This window comes from Microtus oregoni, unplaced genomic scaffold, assembly GCF_018167655.1.
Source record: "Microtus oregoni isolate MIOR12 unplaced genomic scaffold, Mior012 000007F_ref0000211, whole genome shotgun sequence".
Lineage (NCBI taxonomy): Eukaryota > Metazoa > Chordata > Mammalia > Rodentia > Cricetidae > Microtus > Microtus oregoni.
In genome coordinates, this window is record NW_024543066.1 from 11,112,776 (window position 1) to 11,127,811 (window position 15,036).

Sequence of the window (15,036 nt, forward strand, 5' to 3'; positions counted from 1 at the left end):
CAGGAGATCATGGGGAGGAAACCCCTGGAAATGTGGATACTACAGAGACACACTGGAGCCTGGGTCAAGTGGGATTTCCAATGGAGAGACCTTGTCACCTCTCCCTGGGCCTCAGCGTCTCTGAGGAAAAGGAATTTTGATGAGAATTTTGAAAAAGGAGATTTTGATGAGACAGACTCATGCAGATGTGGCTCCATATCCAGATGTGGCTCCAGAGCAGACGGGGTTTGGAACGTTGGAGATTTCCCCTCTCATTTGCCATCAGCAGCAGCCACCCACTGTCTTGTTTTTAAATCAAGGATGCATCTTGGCACGCTCTTCCAATGTTGTTGTATCCAGGCATCACGGTTCAGGGTCACAGCCATAGGCCCACTGGATCTGCCTTCTCTGGACCACCTCAGATGTTCCAGGCTGGGATGGTGAGGGGCACATGGTTGCAGCCAGGTCCTTCCCGGGGCCTATCCTGGTTGGCCACACGCCCATTGCGCAAAGGCAGGCGGCCAGGCCCTGTGGCCCCGCTGCTGGCGGCAGACTCTGATGGTAGGCCCGAGTCGCTGGGCTGCACATCTACCACCACCCGCCTGCGCAGGAGGCGGCCGGGCCTCTCAGAGTAGGCTTGCTTGTGGGCTCCCCAGGGTGGCCGGCAGAGCTGTGCACGGAAGGCAGCCTGGAAGCCACGGCGGAAGTTCTCATTGAAGTAGCCGTAGATGATGGGGTTGGCGCTGCTGTGGAAGAAGGCCAACCAGTGTGCCAGGGGAAAAGCGTAGACCGACAGCAGGTGAAGCTGCGACTCGCTCAGCTGCCCATAGTCGATGAGCAGCAGCAGCGCCCAGAGCGGCAGCCAGGACAACGTGAAGAAGAGCGCCACCATGACCAGCATGTGCACCACGCGAGCCCTGCGGCGCGACGCGCGGCCACCCTCGGCCACCGGCTCCTCCGTGTCGCGCTCTGGGCCCGGGGCCTGGCACAGCTTGCGCGCAATGCGCGCGTACATCACCACGATGAGCGCCAGCGGCGCCAGGTAGATGTGAGCAAAGAGCACTGCGGTGTAGACCTTACGCATGCCCTTCTCCGGCCAGGCCTCCCAGCATGAGTAGAGCGGGTAGGAGCGGTTGCGAGCGTCCAGCATGAAGTGATGTTCCTCGCGCGTGACGGTCAGAGTGACCGCCGAGGGACACATGATGAGCAGCGCCAGCGCCCAGATCACTGCGATGGTGAACAGCGCCTTCCGGAGAGTCAGCTTCTCGCGGAAAGGGTGCACGATGCAGCGGAACCTGCAGGGGGTTGGGGGTGGGGGTCGAGAAGGCAGAGGGGTTTGGAAGGGTCCCCGGAAGCCCAGCGGGCCAGAGTTGACCTGTTAGAAACTGCTGGAAGAGGACGCCTGACTTTAATCACCATACTTGAGGCAGCATCCGGTGCTGCTGGAAGGTACCTGACATTCATCACCGCACTTGAGGCATCATCCGGTGACAGCTCAGACACAAACCAGGTTAATTTACAAGAAAATTGGTTTGTCATTTGCGAGGGTGGCAGCTCGCTCTGCTAAATTGTTCTGGAGCTCGGGCTGGATTTAAAGTAGGTAACGAAGGTACAGCTTCCTACTGGAGGCTTGGGATCTTTATTTCAGAAAGGGTTAGCTGGTAGCAGACCTGGCAGCCAGCCTGCGGTGAACAGTCTGTGCTGGAGAAGCCTGACTAGGTAAATACACAAATGTTTTTTAAAAACACTTATTTAGAGCTCAGTTCTCTCTCTCTCTCTCTCTCTCTCTCTCTCTCTCTCTCTCTCTCTCTCTCTCTTCTTCCCTTTCTCTCTCCACACAAAAGACAACTGTAGCTGTCCCTGACCCACCCAGCTCCTAAGGTGCTCAGAGCAATACATAAACAGCTAGAAGTTACATTTGTTAGGTTTGTGTTGGTTAGTAATGGGTGAAGGTGGTTGTCACCAAGCCTGCTGACCTAAGTTCAATCCCTAGGATCCCATGGTAGGAGGGAACTGACAGCTACAGTTGTCATCTTAACCATTGTACTGAAGTGACAAAAAACGTATTTGCTAAATCCTGACAGGATCTCAGGCTAACACTGAGCTAGGCCTAACCCACAGGCTCATACAGCACTTACCGTACTTTGGTAACCCGCATTGCTCCACTTTCGTAACCCCAAGGCTTTCTGCTCCCTGATCAACCAGAAACACCATGGTGATACCACGGTGCCCTGTTCTTATTGAAAGTTCATATCCTGTCCTGCCTGCTAACAGCCATCACAGCTACATCAATGGGATGTACCAAACTTGTAGGTTTTACCTTTATAAATGCCCTGCTCACTCAGTTCGAGGCCACCTCTTTAGACTTGTAGCCACAGAAGTGAAAGCCCTGAGCTGGGTCTGTGTAGCTGAATATAAACTTCAGATTCACAAAGTGCTCATCCTGGTCTCCTCTTGGGTGACCACAGCCTAGCTACAACAGTCACAATGTGTAGCCTGACTTTCCTTGTTAGATCTACTCAGCAAAAGCTATTGTTAAACCCTTGTTTACTTGTTTATCATTTTTGAGAAAGTTTCCAGTCTGGACTGGTCTCAAACTCCCTGTTGTAGAAGGTGACCTTGAGCTACTAATCCATCCGTACTACTTTCACCTTTCACCTTTAGTTTTCCTAGGAGAGGTTCTCCAAGGTGTGAAGCAACTGCCACAGGTCACACAGCCATCGGGGAAGGTTATAAAGGAACACCTAGGAACCCCAATTTGTCCATTTCCCTGTGCCACTTAGACGAGTAGCATAGACTCTCCTGAAATATAAAAGAATGTAAAAGAAAGAAAGCAAACCCCCTCCACTCTAATGATTGTGGGAAGGGTTCTGGAGTATTTGCATCTTCTCTTCTAAGCAGCCTGGGGCGGGAGCTGCCAGCAGAGGTGAAGGTTCAAAGGCTGTGTCTCAACCTCTTGTACTTGAAAGTGGGGGTCAAACAAGTGCCCTAGAATGGGTTTAGATCAATACAGGAAGGGGCGGCTAGAAGAAGCAGTTGCTCAAAGGCCTTTCTGGACCTTGGTTTCCTTATCTTAAAAGTGGGGCCCATAGCCTGGCAGTGGTGGCACACGTCTTTAATCCCTGCACAGAGAAAGGCAGATCTCTGAGTCCGAAGTCAACCTGGTCTACAGAGTGTGTGCCAGGACAGCTGGGTCTATATAGAGAAATCCCATCTCTAAATAAACCACACACCCACACACTTCACACACACAAAAGCAAAAACAAAATAACAAAAACAAAAAACAAAAACATAAAACAAAAATGGGGCCCATAATAAACCCTCCTCTGTGGGGTGATGAGGATGAACTGAGACTATTCCACTCTAGAGGCATTCTGAATGCTTACAACAGAGGAAAAACCAAAACCAAAAATTACTTGGAGACTTCAGAGGTTGGTGGGGGGGAATCAGGAGTTCAAGGTCATTCTTGACTAGAGAGTTCAAGGTCCACCTGGGCTATATGACAGACACCAAGTTGCAAAAAAACAACAAAAAAAACCCCAAAAAAACAAAAACAACAACAACACACAGCAAGAAAAAGAAGGACTGCCTACTTCCCAGTATGCCTCCCATCATCCATCTGTGCCAGAAAATAGAGACATCCCTCCTGAAGACCATGGGGCCAGGCTCAGTTATTTGAGTGGAAGGGAAGAAATGGGCTATCTCACAAGTCCACATGGCTCTTTAGGGACAGAACCTGCTTAGAACACAGGTATGGCACTGACTGCTGCCAGAGGTCCCTTCTTCAATGTTCATTTACCTGTATCCTTCCCTCTTACCAGCTCCATCATCCCAACCTGAAAGCATTTATCCCACAGCCTCACCCTGAACAACCCTGGCCTTCTGGCTTCAGAGCACCAGACACTGTAGAACTCTCCAGAGAACAGGTGACTTCTGACCCCTCTGATACTATTATGGACTCAGTGACAATCACTGGGTGGAGGGAACTCCTGGAGGTCATTTTGGAAGGCTTCCTGAAGGAGGTGGAGTTTGATAAATTGTAAGTATGACCAGGAGAGGTTTTACATTCTCATGTCAGTCACCAAAGGATAAAACAAAACAAACAGCAATAACAACAAAACAAAGACTGAGGGGTCAAGATATGGTTCAGTCATTCAAAACTAAGACTCACAACTGAAAAGACAAGAAAAAAAAGTTGGGTCTCTATGATCTCGAGGCCAGCCTGGTCTACTAGAGCTAGTTCCAGGACAGGCTCCAAAGCTATAGAGAAACTCTGTCTCGAAAAACCAAAACCAAAAAAAAAGAAAAAAAAAGTTGGAGGAGGAGAGAGCTTCTCACATGACCCTATCATTTAGTGGCTTTGTAGAGAGGGAACCCCAGCTCCATCATGCCAGCTGCCTACGTGACAGGGGTAGGGGATTGGGGCTGGGCATGTAGAGTCCTTACTTAGCAAGCACAAAGCCCTGAGCTTAATCCCAGCAGCAAGTAAAATGAGGACATGATGGCATATGCCTAGGACTAGGCAGGTGGAGCAAGGAGGGTCAGAAGTTTAGGGTCATCCTCAATGACATGGAAGTTCAAGGCCAGTCTAACAAAACCAACAAGGCAGAAATCTTTAATAAATAAATAAATAAAGAAATAAAGAAATCAAAACCAACAAAAACGGAGTTTGATGGGGGCAGAGGTGGGAAGGAGTTGGGAACGTGAGATTCTAGGAGGAGCGGTGCTGAAAAGGGCTGGCGTTGGAGAAAGAAACCAGGAGGAGGATGTGGGTTGCTATGGGATAGTTGTACACTGTGTGAATGGCCAATAGCTAGGCAGGAAGAAAAGGCGGGACTTCAGGGGAGAGAAAGGAAGAGGAGGAGGAAACTAGGTGTGCAGCAGATGCCAGAGACAAGAGGTGCAAGATGGAGGAGAGGTAACACCATGTGATAGAACCTAGATTAATATAAGTGGGCTAATTTAAGTTATAAGAGCTAGTTGGGCACAACCCTAAACTATTGGCTGAACTTTTTGTTGTTGTTGTTGTTGTTGTTGTTTCGAGACAGGGTTTCTCTGTAGCTTTGGAGCCTATCCTGGAACTAGCTCTTGTAGACCAGGCTGGCCTCGAACTCACAGAGATGCACCGCCCAGCAGGCTGAGCTTTTATAATTAATAAGAAGTCTCTGTGTCTCTGTGTCATTATTTGGGAGCTGGCAGGTGGGACAGAAAAGGACTCAATACAGTGGGTATGTGGAAGAAATCAAGTTAGCAGCTGGTGTTTGGATTGTGGGCTAAGAACTGTCCATTAACTTTTCTTTCTTTTCTTTTTTAAATATTTATTTATTTATTATGTATACAATATTCTGACTGTGTGCATGTCTCCACACCAGAAGAGGGCACCAGACCTCATTACAGATGGTTGTGAGCCACCATGTGGTTGCTGGGAATTGAACTCAGGACCTTTGGAAGAGCAGGCAATGCTCTTAACCACTCAGCCATCTCTCCAGCCCTCCATTAACTTTTCAAACAAAGTTGCTTGAAGATTCCAGCCCCTTGTTAGGGCAGTTACCATTTTATTGATACAGTTCCTCCCAAAGTAGCAGAATGAGTGGCCCAATATCACACAATGGGACAGTGATGAAGACAAAAGCCTCCAGCTGTTCTGCCTACCCCCTAGTCCCTGGGGACAAGGCTCCCACTCAGGAGTCCTTACCACTTTAGGAGATATTTAGTGAGGAGTAGGGGTTAGGGTCACAACCTTGTGTTATGGGAAGGAAAGCTTAAACACTGGTCCAAAGCCTCACTGACCCAGGGCTCCAACCCTGCTCACAGGTACAAAACCATGCAGAGTCTGGACTCTGTTGGAGTCTGTGGCTGAAAAGTGGAAGTGATGGACGTGTAGATTAAGTAAGGCCAGGATTTCCAGGAACCAGCAAGTAGGAGATGGGATAAAGGAGCAAAAAGAAACCCTTCTTTTCCAGCTATACTAAGCCAATTGGCAGACAGGCTCCTCCAGTTCTGGCTCCCAGGGCTCAAACAGAAGAGAGGTAGGATTCTCTGATGCCGGGGTGCAGACTGCCTTGCGCTCCTAGCAGGCCCCAGAAATTACTATGAGGCCTCGTCAGGAGTGGCCTCTGCCTTCCAGAAAGGGATGGCATGGTATTCTCAGCAGGCCTTCTCTATAGCTTCCCAGCTAGCCCAGGGTCAAAGGTATGAGCTCTCTCAGTGTCAGCCCCAAGTTACCCAGGGAAACGTCTCACCTTTCCATGGCGATGGCCACCAGCGTGAAGATGGATGCAGACACAGACATGCCCTGCACCAAGCCGCTCATCTTGCATGTGGCCTTGTCAAAAGGCCAACCTGTAATGACAGAGGCCCCCACAGGGCGAAAGATGCTAATCCAACAAAATGCAGATCTTGCTAGATAAGCCAAGCCCCCACCCAAACATGGCTCCTTTCTCCTTATGCTATGAGGGCTCATTAGGTCTCTACAACCGTGACCGAGGAGACAATCATTACAGACCAAACTGCTTTAAGGTAGATGACCTTTATGTTGACATCTGATTGTCTCTATGACCTTTAGCTCCACGTATTCCTGGCTCCCCATCCTACTGTTCAGCCCAGAGGGAGGCCATTCTTTCCTCACATTAGCCCTTCTATTATTATTAGCATACATTCACAGCCTACATATTATTATTACACATATGTATACTAAAGTCAACCAAACAAATAAGTAAACACTATATGGATCAACGCAGACATTTTTCACTGAGAACAACACTATAAATAAAGAAGGGGGTATTGTTAAATTTTCTGGTGTTGGATTGGAATCTGAAGTATTATTAGGATGGATCGTAGTTTCTGAAATGCAGGCAAATGACGAGACACAGGAGTAACAATGTAGCTTTGTGTGGTGGAGTACGCCTTTAATCCTAATCCCAGCACTGGGAGATAGAGGCAGACAACAGACCTCTATGAGTTCCAGGCAGAGACCCTGACCCAGAAAGAAAGAAAGAGCCGGGCGGTGGTGGCGCACGCCTTTAATCCCAGCACTTGGGAGGCAGAGGCAGGCGGATCTCTGTGAGTTCGAGACCAGCCTGGTCTACAGAGCTAGTTCCAGGACAGGCTCCAAAGCCACAGAGAAACCCTGTCTCGAAAATCAAAAAAAAAAAAAAGAAAGAAAGAAAAGAGAGAGGGAAGGAGAGAGGGAAGGAGGGGAGGGGAGGGGAGGGGAGGGGAGGGGAGGGGAAGGGAAGGGAAGGGAAGGGAAGGGAAGGGAAGAGGACACGTACTAGAGAACTCTGTGGCTATACGCATGCATTTTACAGCGCTGTCACTTCAGAGAGTCTAGAATCAAGACACTCCAACATTGATAAGCACACCTGGAAGAGAGACCTTTGTTTATTATATTCCTTGGCCACGGGGAGATGACTCAGCAGCTAAGATCATTCGTTGCTCTTGTAGAAGACTCTGGTTCAGACCCCATATAGTAGCTCACAACCATCCATAACTCTCTAGTTCCAGGAGATCTAATGTCCTCTTCTGACTTCTTTGGGCACCAGGTATGCACATGGTATATATGTGCAAGCAAAACACCCATACTCATAGAATAAAAATAAATATACTCCAATCAAAGAAAACAAGGCTTTTTGAAGAACTAGTTAATTCCAGGGCTGATGCAAGGAAACACGTGAGGTGATCCAGAACATTCTGTGGAACTAGGAAGTAAGAAAATACTCTAAGCATCATGATAGCATATGGGAAGAACACAGAAGCCAGCAGCAGTGAGCTCCCAATAGCCAGACCCAGAGCGGTTTAAGCAACAAAGTAAATAATAGTGTTGAATTAAAAGCCATGAAGAAAGATCCAATTAGTAAGTACAGAGAATTAAAAAAATATCATTAATAGAGAACAGGATGGCAAGCACTGCTGTGGGCAGCAACTGTCAAATCACTATTAAGTTAGTGCAAGAATATAATGAGCCATGACATTTGCACAGTCTCGGAGGATCTCCCCGTAGGGTACTTTATAATTAACAGGGGGAAGTGTTTGCTTTGCAGCTGAGAGACAGCAGTTAGGGAGAGAATCAAGCTAGCAGCACAGCTCTCATGTGTGTCTTCCCCACATACCCATGCTGCTCTTGCCTGAATGGCTTAACCGAATCTAACCAAGGTGTAGGGTGCAGGGAAAGCACCGAGTGCATGAAGTTCTGAAAAATGTGTATTATTGACATGGGGAAAAGCCATGTCAAGGCTCCAAAGCTTGGACCTATGGGTCATTGACAAAGCCATTACCCATATGAGCAAAGAATTCCTCTGGAGTCAGAGTATAAATTTTTGTTGTTGTGGTTGTTATTGTTGTTGTTTGAGACAGGGTTTCTCTGTGTAGCCCTGGCTGTCCTGGAACTCACTCTGTAAACCAGGCTGGCCTCGAACCCACAGACCTGCCTGTCTCTGCCTCCTTAGTACTGGAATTAAAGTTGTGCACCACCTAACTGTCAGCCGCTTTTTAAGAAAAGATTTATGAGACTAGAGCGGTGACTCAGTGGTTAAGAGCACTTGCTGATCTTGAAGAGGACCCAGGTTTGGTTCCCAGACACCACTTGGTGGTTCATGCCTATCAGTAAACTCAGTTCCAAGAGTTCTGATGCCTTCTTCCAATGCTGAGGGCTCCAGACTTACACAGAATGCACATATATGCTTGCAGGCAAATATCATGCACATAAAATATTAAAATATATAAAATAAAAAACATCTTTATTAATTTGCTTTTTTTGTTTTTTGAAACAGGGTTTATTTGTGTAACCCTGGCTGTCCTGGAATGAGTTCTGTAGACCAGGCCGGCTAAGAACTCAGAGATCCACTTGCTTCTGCCTTCTCAGGGCTGGGATTAAAGGCCTGTGCCACCACCACCCAGCATTAATTTACTATTGGTGTGTGTGTGCGCCATATATGAGTAGGTACCCATAGAGGTCAGGGCAGATCCCACAGTCCTGGACTTACAGGTAGTTATGAGCTGCCATGTAGGTGCTGAGAACTCAACTCCAATCCTCTCTGCAACAGCAGCCAGTAAGTGCTCTTAACTACGAAGCCATCTCTCCAAAACCCTAGCATTTTTAAAATTTTTACTTTTGCATGTGTATGCATATGCATGCATGTCTGTATACATTTTCTCATGTGTGTGTGAGTGTATGCACGGGGATGAAGGCTGTAATCCCACCTGAGTTGCTGGGATTACAGGTCTGTGCCATCAGGCCCGGCTCTTTGAATTGTTTTCTTAGCTCCCACTGATCTGCCACAGGTGCTGGGTCATGACATCAACACATCTGGGAAAATGCTGATCCGTTATTTGAGATATGGGCTTCCCTGATGTTTCCTCTGATGTCACGATCTACACAGTCTGGGGCCTTGGACCCTTCACCAGGTGTTTTGAAGTGACTAGGGCAGCTGTAAAGCAACCACTTCCGTTTCTCTTTAAAGGACAGATACACAGACAGTAAAGCTGGGGTTGGGTGGGGTTCTCTAACACTACAGATGTAACCCAGAATCTCAGCGTGGTGTTCATTAGGAGCTGAGCAGAGAGAGGGGCTAGCTGGTCTCTGTAGGAGGTGCTGTAGGTGAGCAGTTTCAGGCTGTAAACATTGGGAGGAGGAAGTTGCTAGTCTTTTCATACTTTGGTCAGTTGTTCATAAACATTCATACTTTGGAGCCGGGCAGCGGTGGCGCAAGCCTTTAATACCAGTGCCCAGGATGGGTGATGCCTAATTTCAGTCTCTAGAACTGAGGCTGCAGGAGAAAGGAGGGAAGGAAGGAGGGAGACAAAAGCAGCCTTAAATCCTGGGTCTGACCTTGAGCTAGCCAAGGAGTGCTAGTCTTAATCCAGAACACCAAAAAGATCAAGTCTGAACACTCCAAAATATTAAACTCCTAAATATTGACACCCTAAAATCCAAAACTGAAAGCCTCAGACTCCATGGAGGGGGAGAAAACCTATAGAACAAAGGTATCCAGCCAGGCTCTGGGGAAGATGTTTTAGTGTGCCTAGGCTGTCCCAGGAAGGCAGGCAGGGTACCTGGAACCCTGGAAAAATGTTATTTTGGTTGTGACAGTAAAACTGTTTTCCGCAAAGAGTGTGAGCCCTAGTGGATGAGGTGAGGAAGATCCTACCACACAAAACATACGTGACACCGCGGAGCAAAGACCTGTAATTAGGACAGTCAGGGTGGTGGAGAAGATCAAGGCTGCCCTAGGCTACACCTAGTAGCATTCAAGGTCAGCTCAGGCTCTGTAAGAACTTTTCTCAAAAAACAGCAAAAGGAACTGGGAATACTGCTCATTGGTTAAGAGGGCTTGCCACCAAGTCTGACAGCCTGAGTTTGAGTCCCAGGACCCACATAGTGGAAGAAGAGAATCTACTCCAACCCCACAAGTTGCCTGGCGGTGGCCACATCGGAGGAACTGCAGCTGGCCATGGAGTTTATAGAGTATGGCCCACCAGTTAGCACAGCTACAATGGGGGCACCCCAGAGAGGCAAAGCCCCAGGAGGGTTTGTCTCCAGAATGCCCCTTGCTCCTACTATGTCTTTTGATGGCTGCTATGTGTACTTACTGTATGTGGCATGATGGGATTATTGAGTGAGAAAATCCCACTGTTTCTAGGAGAGTACGATTGTTTCATGGGAAAATCCTATTCCGCCCTGGGCAATTCACATGCAGATCATAACGAAGATGATTTGTACAGAGCAATGACACTTGGAGATGTGGGACTTGCCAAGGCTAGAGGATGAAATCAAGGAAGTTTCACACGCTATAGCCCCACGGATTCTGCCTGTGGTCAAAGAGGCTGATGATCAAAGAAAACAATTATGTCCCTGCCCCCAAAGTTAGGTCTGAGTTCCTTGGTCATGTAGCTTACAGAAATCATCACAGGTTTCGCTGTGTGCCTTGAAAAAACAAAGTTGTGGAAAGAAATTAAATGGCCCTGTTATGGGTAAAGAAAAAAAGAAAAACAGATGGTTAGTTAGACCATTTGAATAAAGTTTTGTAGAATAGAATAAGGATAAGAATTTGTTGGGCAGTGGTGGCACCCGCCTTTAATCCCAGCACTCGGGAGGCAGAGGCAGGCAGATCTCTGTGAGTTCGAGACCAGCCTGGTATACAAAAGCTAGTTCCAGGACAGGAACCAAAGCCACAGAGAAATCCTGTCCCAAAAAACAAAAATAACAAAACAAAACAAAAGAGCTAGTTCCAGGATAGACCCAAAGCAAGAAAGGAAAAGAAAAGAAAAGAAAAGAAAAGAATTTGCTACACTGGGCTGGAGAAACGGCTCAGCAGTTAAGAGCACCGGCTGCTCTTCCAGAGGACCCTGGCTCAATTCCTCACCACTCACAACTGTCTGTTCCAGGGGAGCTGACACTCTCACATATATACAGGCAAAAGATCAGTGTACATAAAATACAAGTAAATAAATAAATAATTAAAGAATAAAAATGGGGGTTGGGGATTTAGCTCAGTGGTAGAGTGCTTGCCTAGCAAGAGCAAGGCCCTGGGTTCGGTCCTCAACTTTTTTTAAAAAAAAAAGACAAAATAAAGAATAAAAATGAGCCGGGCAATGGTGGCCACAGAGAAACCCTGTCTCGGGGGAAAAAAAAAAAAGAATAAAAATTATTTGCTACCGTGAAACTTCAAACGCCTGCCTGCCAGTACAAAGGAACAAGCTGAAATATACTTGGCTTGCTTAGGGCTTTGTTAATCAGTAATAAAAGAATTATTGCTTTGGGGTGAAGATGTTATGGTGGGAAAAATAATTCAAAAGAAAATGATTAATTATATGCAGGCTTCTAAGAAAAACATGCACCTTGTGATCGTAGTGTCATTTCTTCTTGTGTGAAGATTTTAATTTGTTTTTGGAAACTATGTAATGAGGTTGTGAGGTCATTTCCTCTTCTGTAGAAACTTTTGTCTTAGGTGGTATAAAAAGAGAAAGGGGAAAAATAGAGAGAATTAAAAAATCCAAAAGCTGTCTCCTGTGTGTGTGTCGCCATGACTCCACATCTCCTCTCCAGTTTCTCCGGCCTGCTGGAGCTGGGCTCTGGCAGTCATCCTTTGACGTACGTGTCATGCTGCATGCATCCCCACGTCTCTCAAAGGAACAAATAAGATCATTTGAAAAATTAAAAGTAAAAGAAACAGAAAGGAGAGACAGTTGTAAAAGATAGGGTGAGTTGCATTCTGCATGAAGAGCCATGCCCTTACAGAATATAAGCAACTGCTTACCTACTGCAATCTAGGACACCAGCAGAGAGCTGATGTTGGGGGTTGCCTGCCCTAAGGCATGACCTTTGTGTAGCAATATATTCCTGAAGTACAGCTTTTCATATTTTTGTATATTGAAATTTTTTTTTTTTTTGGTTTTTCGAGACAGGGTTTCTCTGTGGTTTTGGAGCCTGTCCTGGAACTAGCTCTTGTAGACCAGGCTGGTCTCGAACTCACGGAGATCTGCCTGCCTCTGCCTCCCGAGTGCTGGGATTAAAGGCGTGCGCCACCACCGCCTGGCTATTTTTTGTTTTTTAAAGTTTTTCATTCTCACTATTTTACATTGTCAAACTTTTTTGGAAAAAAAAAAACCACTTCATTTATGCAGGAGTGTTTTGCCTGCGTGTATGTGTACCATGTGCATGTAGTACCTGCAGAAGCCAGAAGAGGGCGTTAAAGCCCCAAGAACTGGAGGTACAGGTGGTTGTGAAACACCTCCACATGGATGCTGGAAGTTGAACTGAGTTCTCTGCAAAGGGATCTTAACTCTTAACTGCTGAGCCATCTCTCCAGCCTTAACAAATCAACCAAGTTTCCTTCCCTTCCCTTCCCTCCCCTCCCCTCCCCTCCCCTCCCCTTCCCTTCTTTCTTTCCTTTTTTCCTTCCTTCCCTCCATTTTGGTTTTTTGGGCAGGGTTTCTCTATGTAACAACCCTGACTGTCCTGGAACTTGCTTTGTAGACCAAGGTGGTCTCGAACTCACAAAGATTTGTGTGCCTCTGCCTCCCAAGTAGCAGAATTAAAGGTGTGAGCCACCACTGCCAAGCTCAAGATGTCTTTTGTTTTTTTGTTTTTTCAAGACAGGGTCTCTCTGTGTAACATCCCTGGCTGTCCTGGAACTCATTTTGTACAACCAGGCTGATCTCAAACTCAAAGAGATCCTCCTGCCTCTACCTCCTGAGTGCTGGAATTAAAGACATGTGCCACCACTGGCAGGCTTCAAGACGTCTTTTTTTATGTCTGCATTTATAAGAAACAAAATTTCTCAAGATTTCTTGGAGCCACTATCTATACAATGCACTCTGTATAGGGACTGGGCCTGTCAAACATCTTAAGAGCCAGATGTGGTAGGCACACCGCTGCCATCCCAGAGCTCAGAAGGCAGAATTGGGAGCATCACATATGCCAGACCAGCCAGGTGGCATAGCTGGTTCCAGGTTAGCTTGAACTAAAGGGTTGAGATCTGACACCCTAACCCTAAAAAAGACTTGGATGGTCTGCCAAGGTCGTGGTTTGAATAAGAAGGCTCCCATAGGCTCATATATTTGAACGGTTGGTCACCAGGGCACGGAATCCTTTGAAAGGATTAGAAAGATTAGTAAGTGTGGCCTTGTTGGAGGAAGGGTGTTACTAGGGTGGGCTTTGAGGTTTTAAAAAGCCCATTCTCTCTGCCCGTGGACGAGGATGTAGCTCTCAGCTACTGTTCCAGCACCATGTGTGCTACCAAGCTCCCTGCCATGATGATAACAGACTAAACCTCTGAAACTGTAAGCAAGCCCCCAATTAAATGCTTTCTTTCATAAGAATTGCCCTGGTCACAGTGCCTCTTCACAGCAATAACAGTGACTAAGATAGCCACGGTATTCCAGAAGCCCACAGTTATACAGTGGGATGCATACAATTACCAGCCACCGCTCTGGGCCCATTATGAACAGAACCTACTCGCTCAGAGCTGTTAGAGCCTCACAAATGCCATTTGGGCATTGGTACACCTGAGTGTTTATGCTTGGAAAAGTATGTGCTATATTATTCCCTATTTTATTGCTAAAGTGGCCTTTGGAGTGCTCTGTTTTGTGGCTGTTACAGCGATACTTTGTGGCTGGTGTTTGTTTTCGGTTTGAGGTGTGGTTTCACCATGTAGCCCAGGCTGGCCTTAAACAGGTGATCCTCTTGTTTCAACCTCTTGAGTTCTGGGATTATAGGTTGTTTTAATTAGGCTTTCTATTGCTGTGAAGAGACACCATGATCTTGACAACTTTTGCTTTTGTTTGGTTGGTTTTCTTGTCATTGTTTGTTTTATTGAGACAGAGTTTCTCAATGTAGCCTTTTTTGGAGCCTGTCCTGGAACTTGCTCTGTAGACCAGGCAGGCCTTGAATTCACAGAGATTCACCAGCCTTGGGAATTAAAGTGAGTGCTAGGATTAAAGGTGTGCACCACCACTGCCTGGTGACCATGGCAACTTTTATAAAGGAAAACATTTAATTGGGTTCCTCTCTTACAGTTCAGAGGTTCAGTCCATTATCGTCACAGTGGGATATGGTAGTGTGCAGGCAGACATGGTGCTGGGGAAGTACCTGAGAGGCTTTCATTTTGCGGGCAACAGAAAGTGGTCTGAGAATAAACCTGGGAATAATTTGAGCACAGGAGACCTCAAAGCCCGCCCCCACAGTGACACTCTTCCTCCAACAAGGCCACACCTTCCTATAGTGCCACTCCCTTTGGGGACTATTTTCTTTCAAACCACCACACAGATCATCACACCTGGCCCCACCACTCAACATTTGAGCATTCAGGTTGTGTTTCTCAGAATTATGGCTCAAACTCCTAGAAAAGGACACAACTGGGAAGCTAGTCAAAGTCAAGAAAACTCCACAGAGGCATTGACAACATTTGGGTGCTTTCCCCTGGCCTTGGTTTTCTATTGTGGGAGTTGGGGAACGTGAATGAAGCACAGGCAAGGATCTATGCTAGCTTTGCTAGTTGTCTTTAAATCTCAAATTGTTTCAAGGGGCTGCAGAGATGGCTCTGTGGCTAAGAGCAT

The 15,036-nt window shown here is 46.8% G+C and overlaps 1 protein-coding gene across 1 annotated transcript in view; it reads right to left on the reverse strand.

Annotated features, from left to right (window-relative positions):
- Window positions 1–397: 397 nt before the first annotated feature.
- Npffr1 (neuropeptide FF receptor 1) overlaps window positions 398–15,036 on the reverse strand; it is a 45,512-nt gene continuing 30,873 nt past the window's right edge. The window contains exons 5-6 of the mRNA XM_041655814.1: window positions 6,222–6,321; window positions 398–1,274 (exon numbers count right to left, since the gene is read on the reverse strand). Coding sequence (XP_041511748.1) covers window positions 398–1,274; window positions 6,222–6,321 — 977 coding nt within the window. The remainder of the gene's footprint in view (window positions 1,275–6,221; window positions 6,322–15,036) is intronic.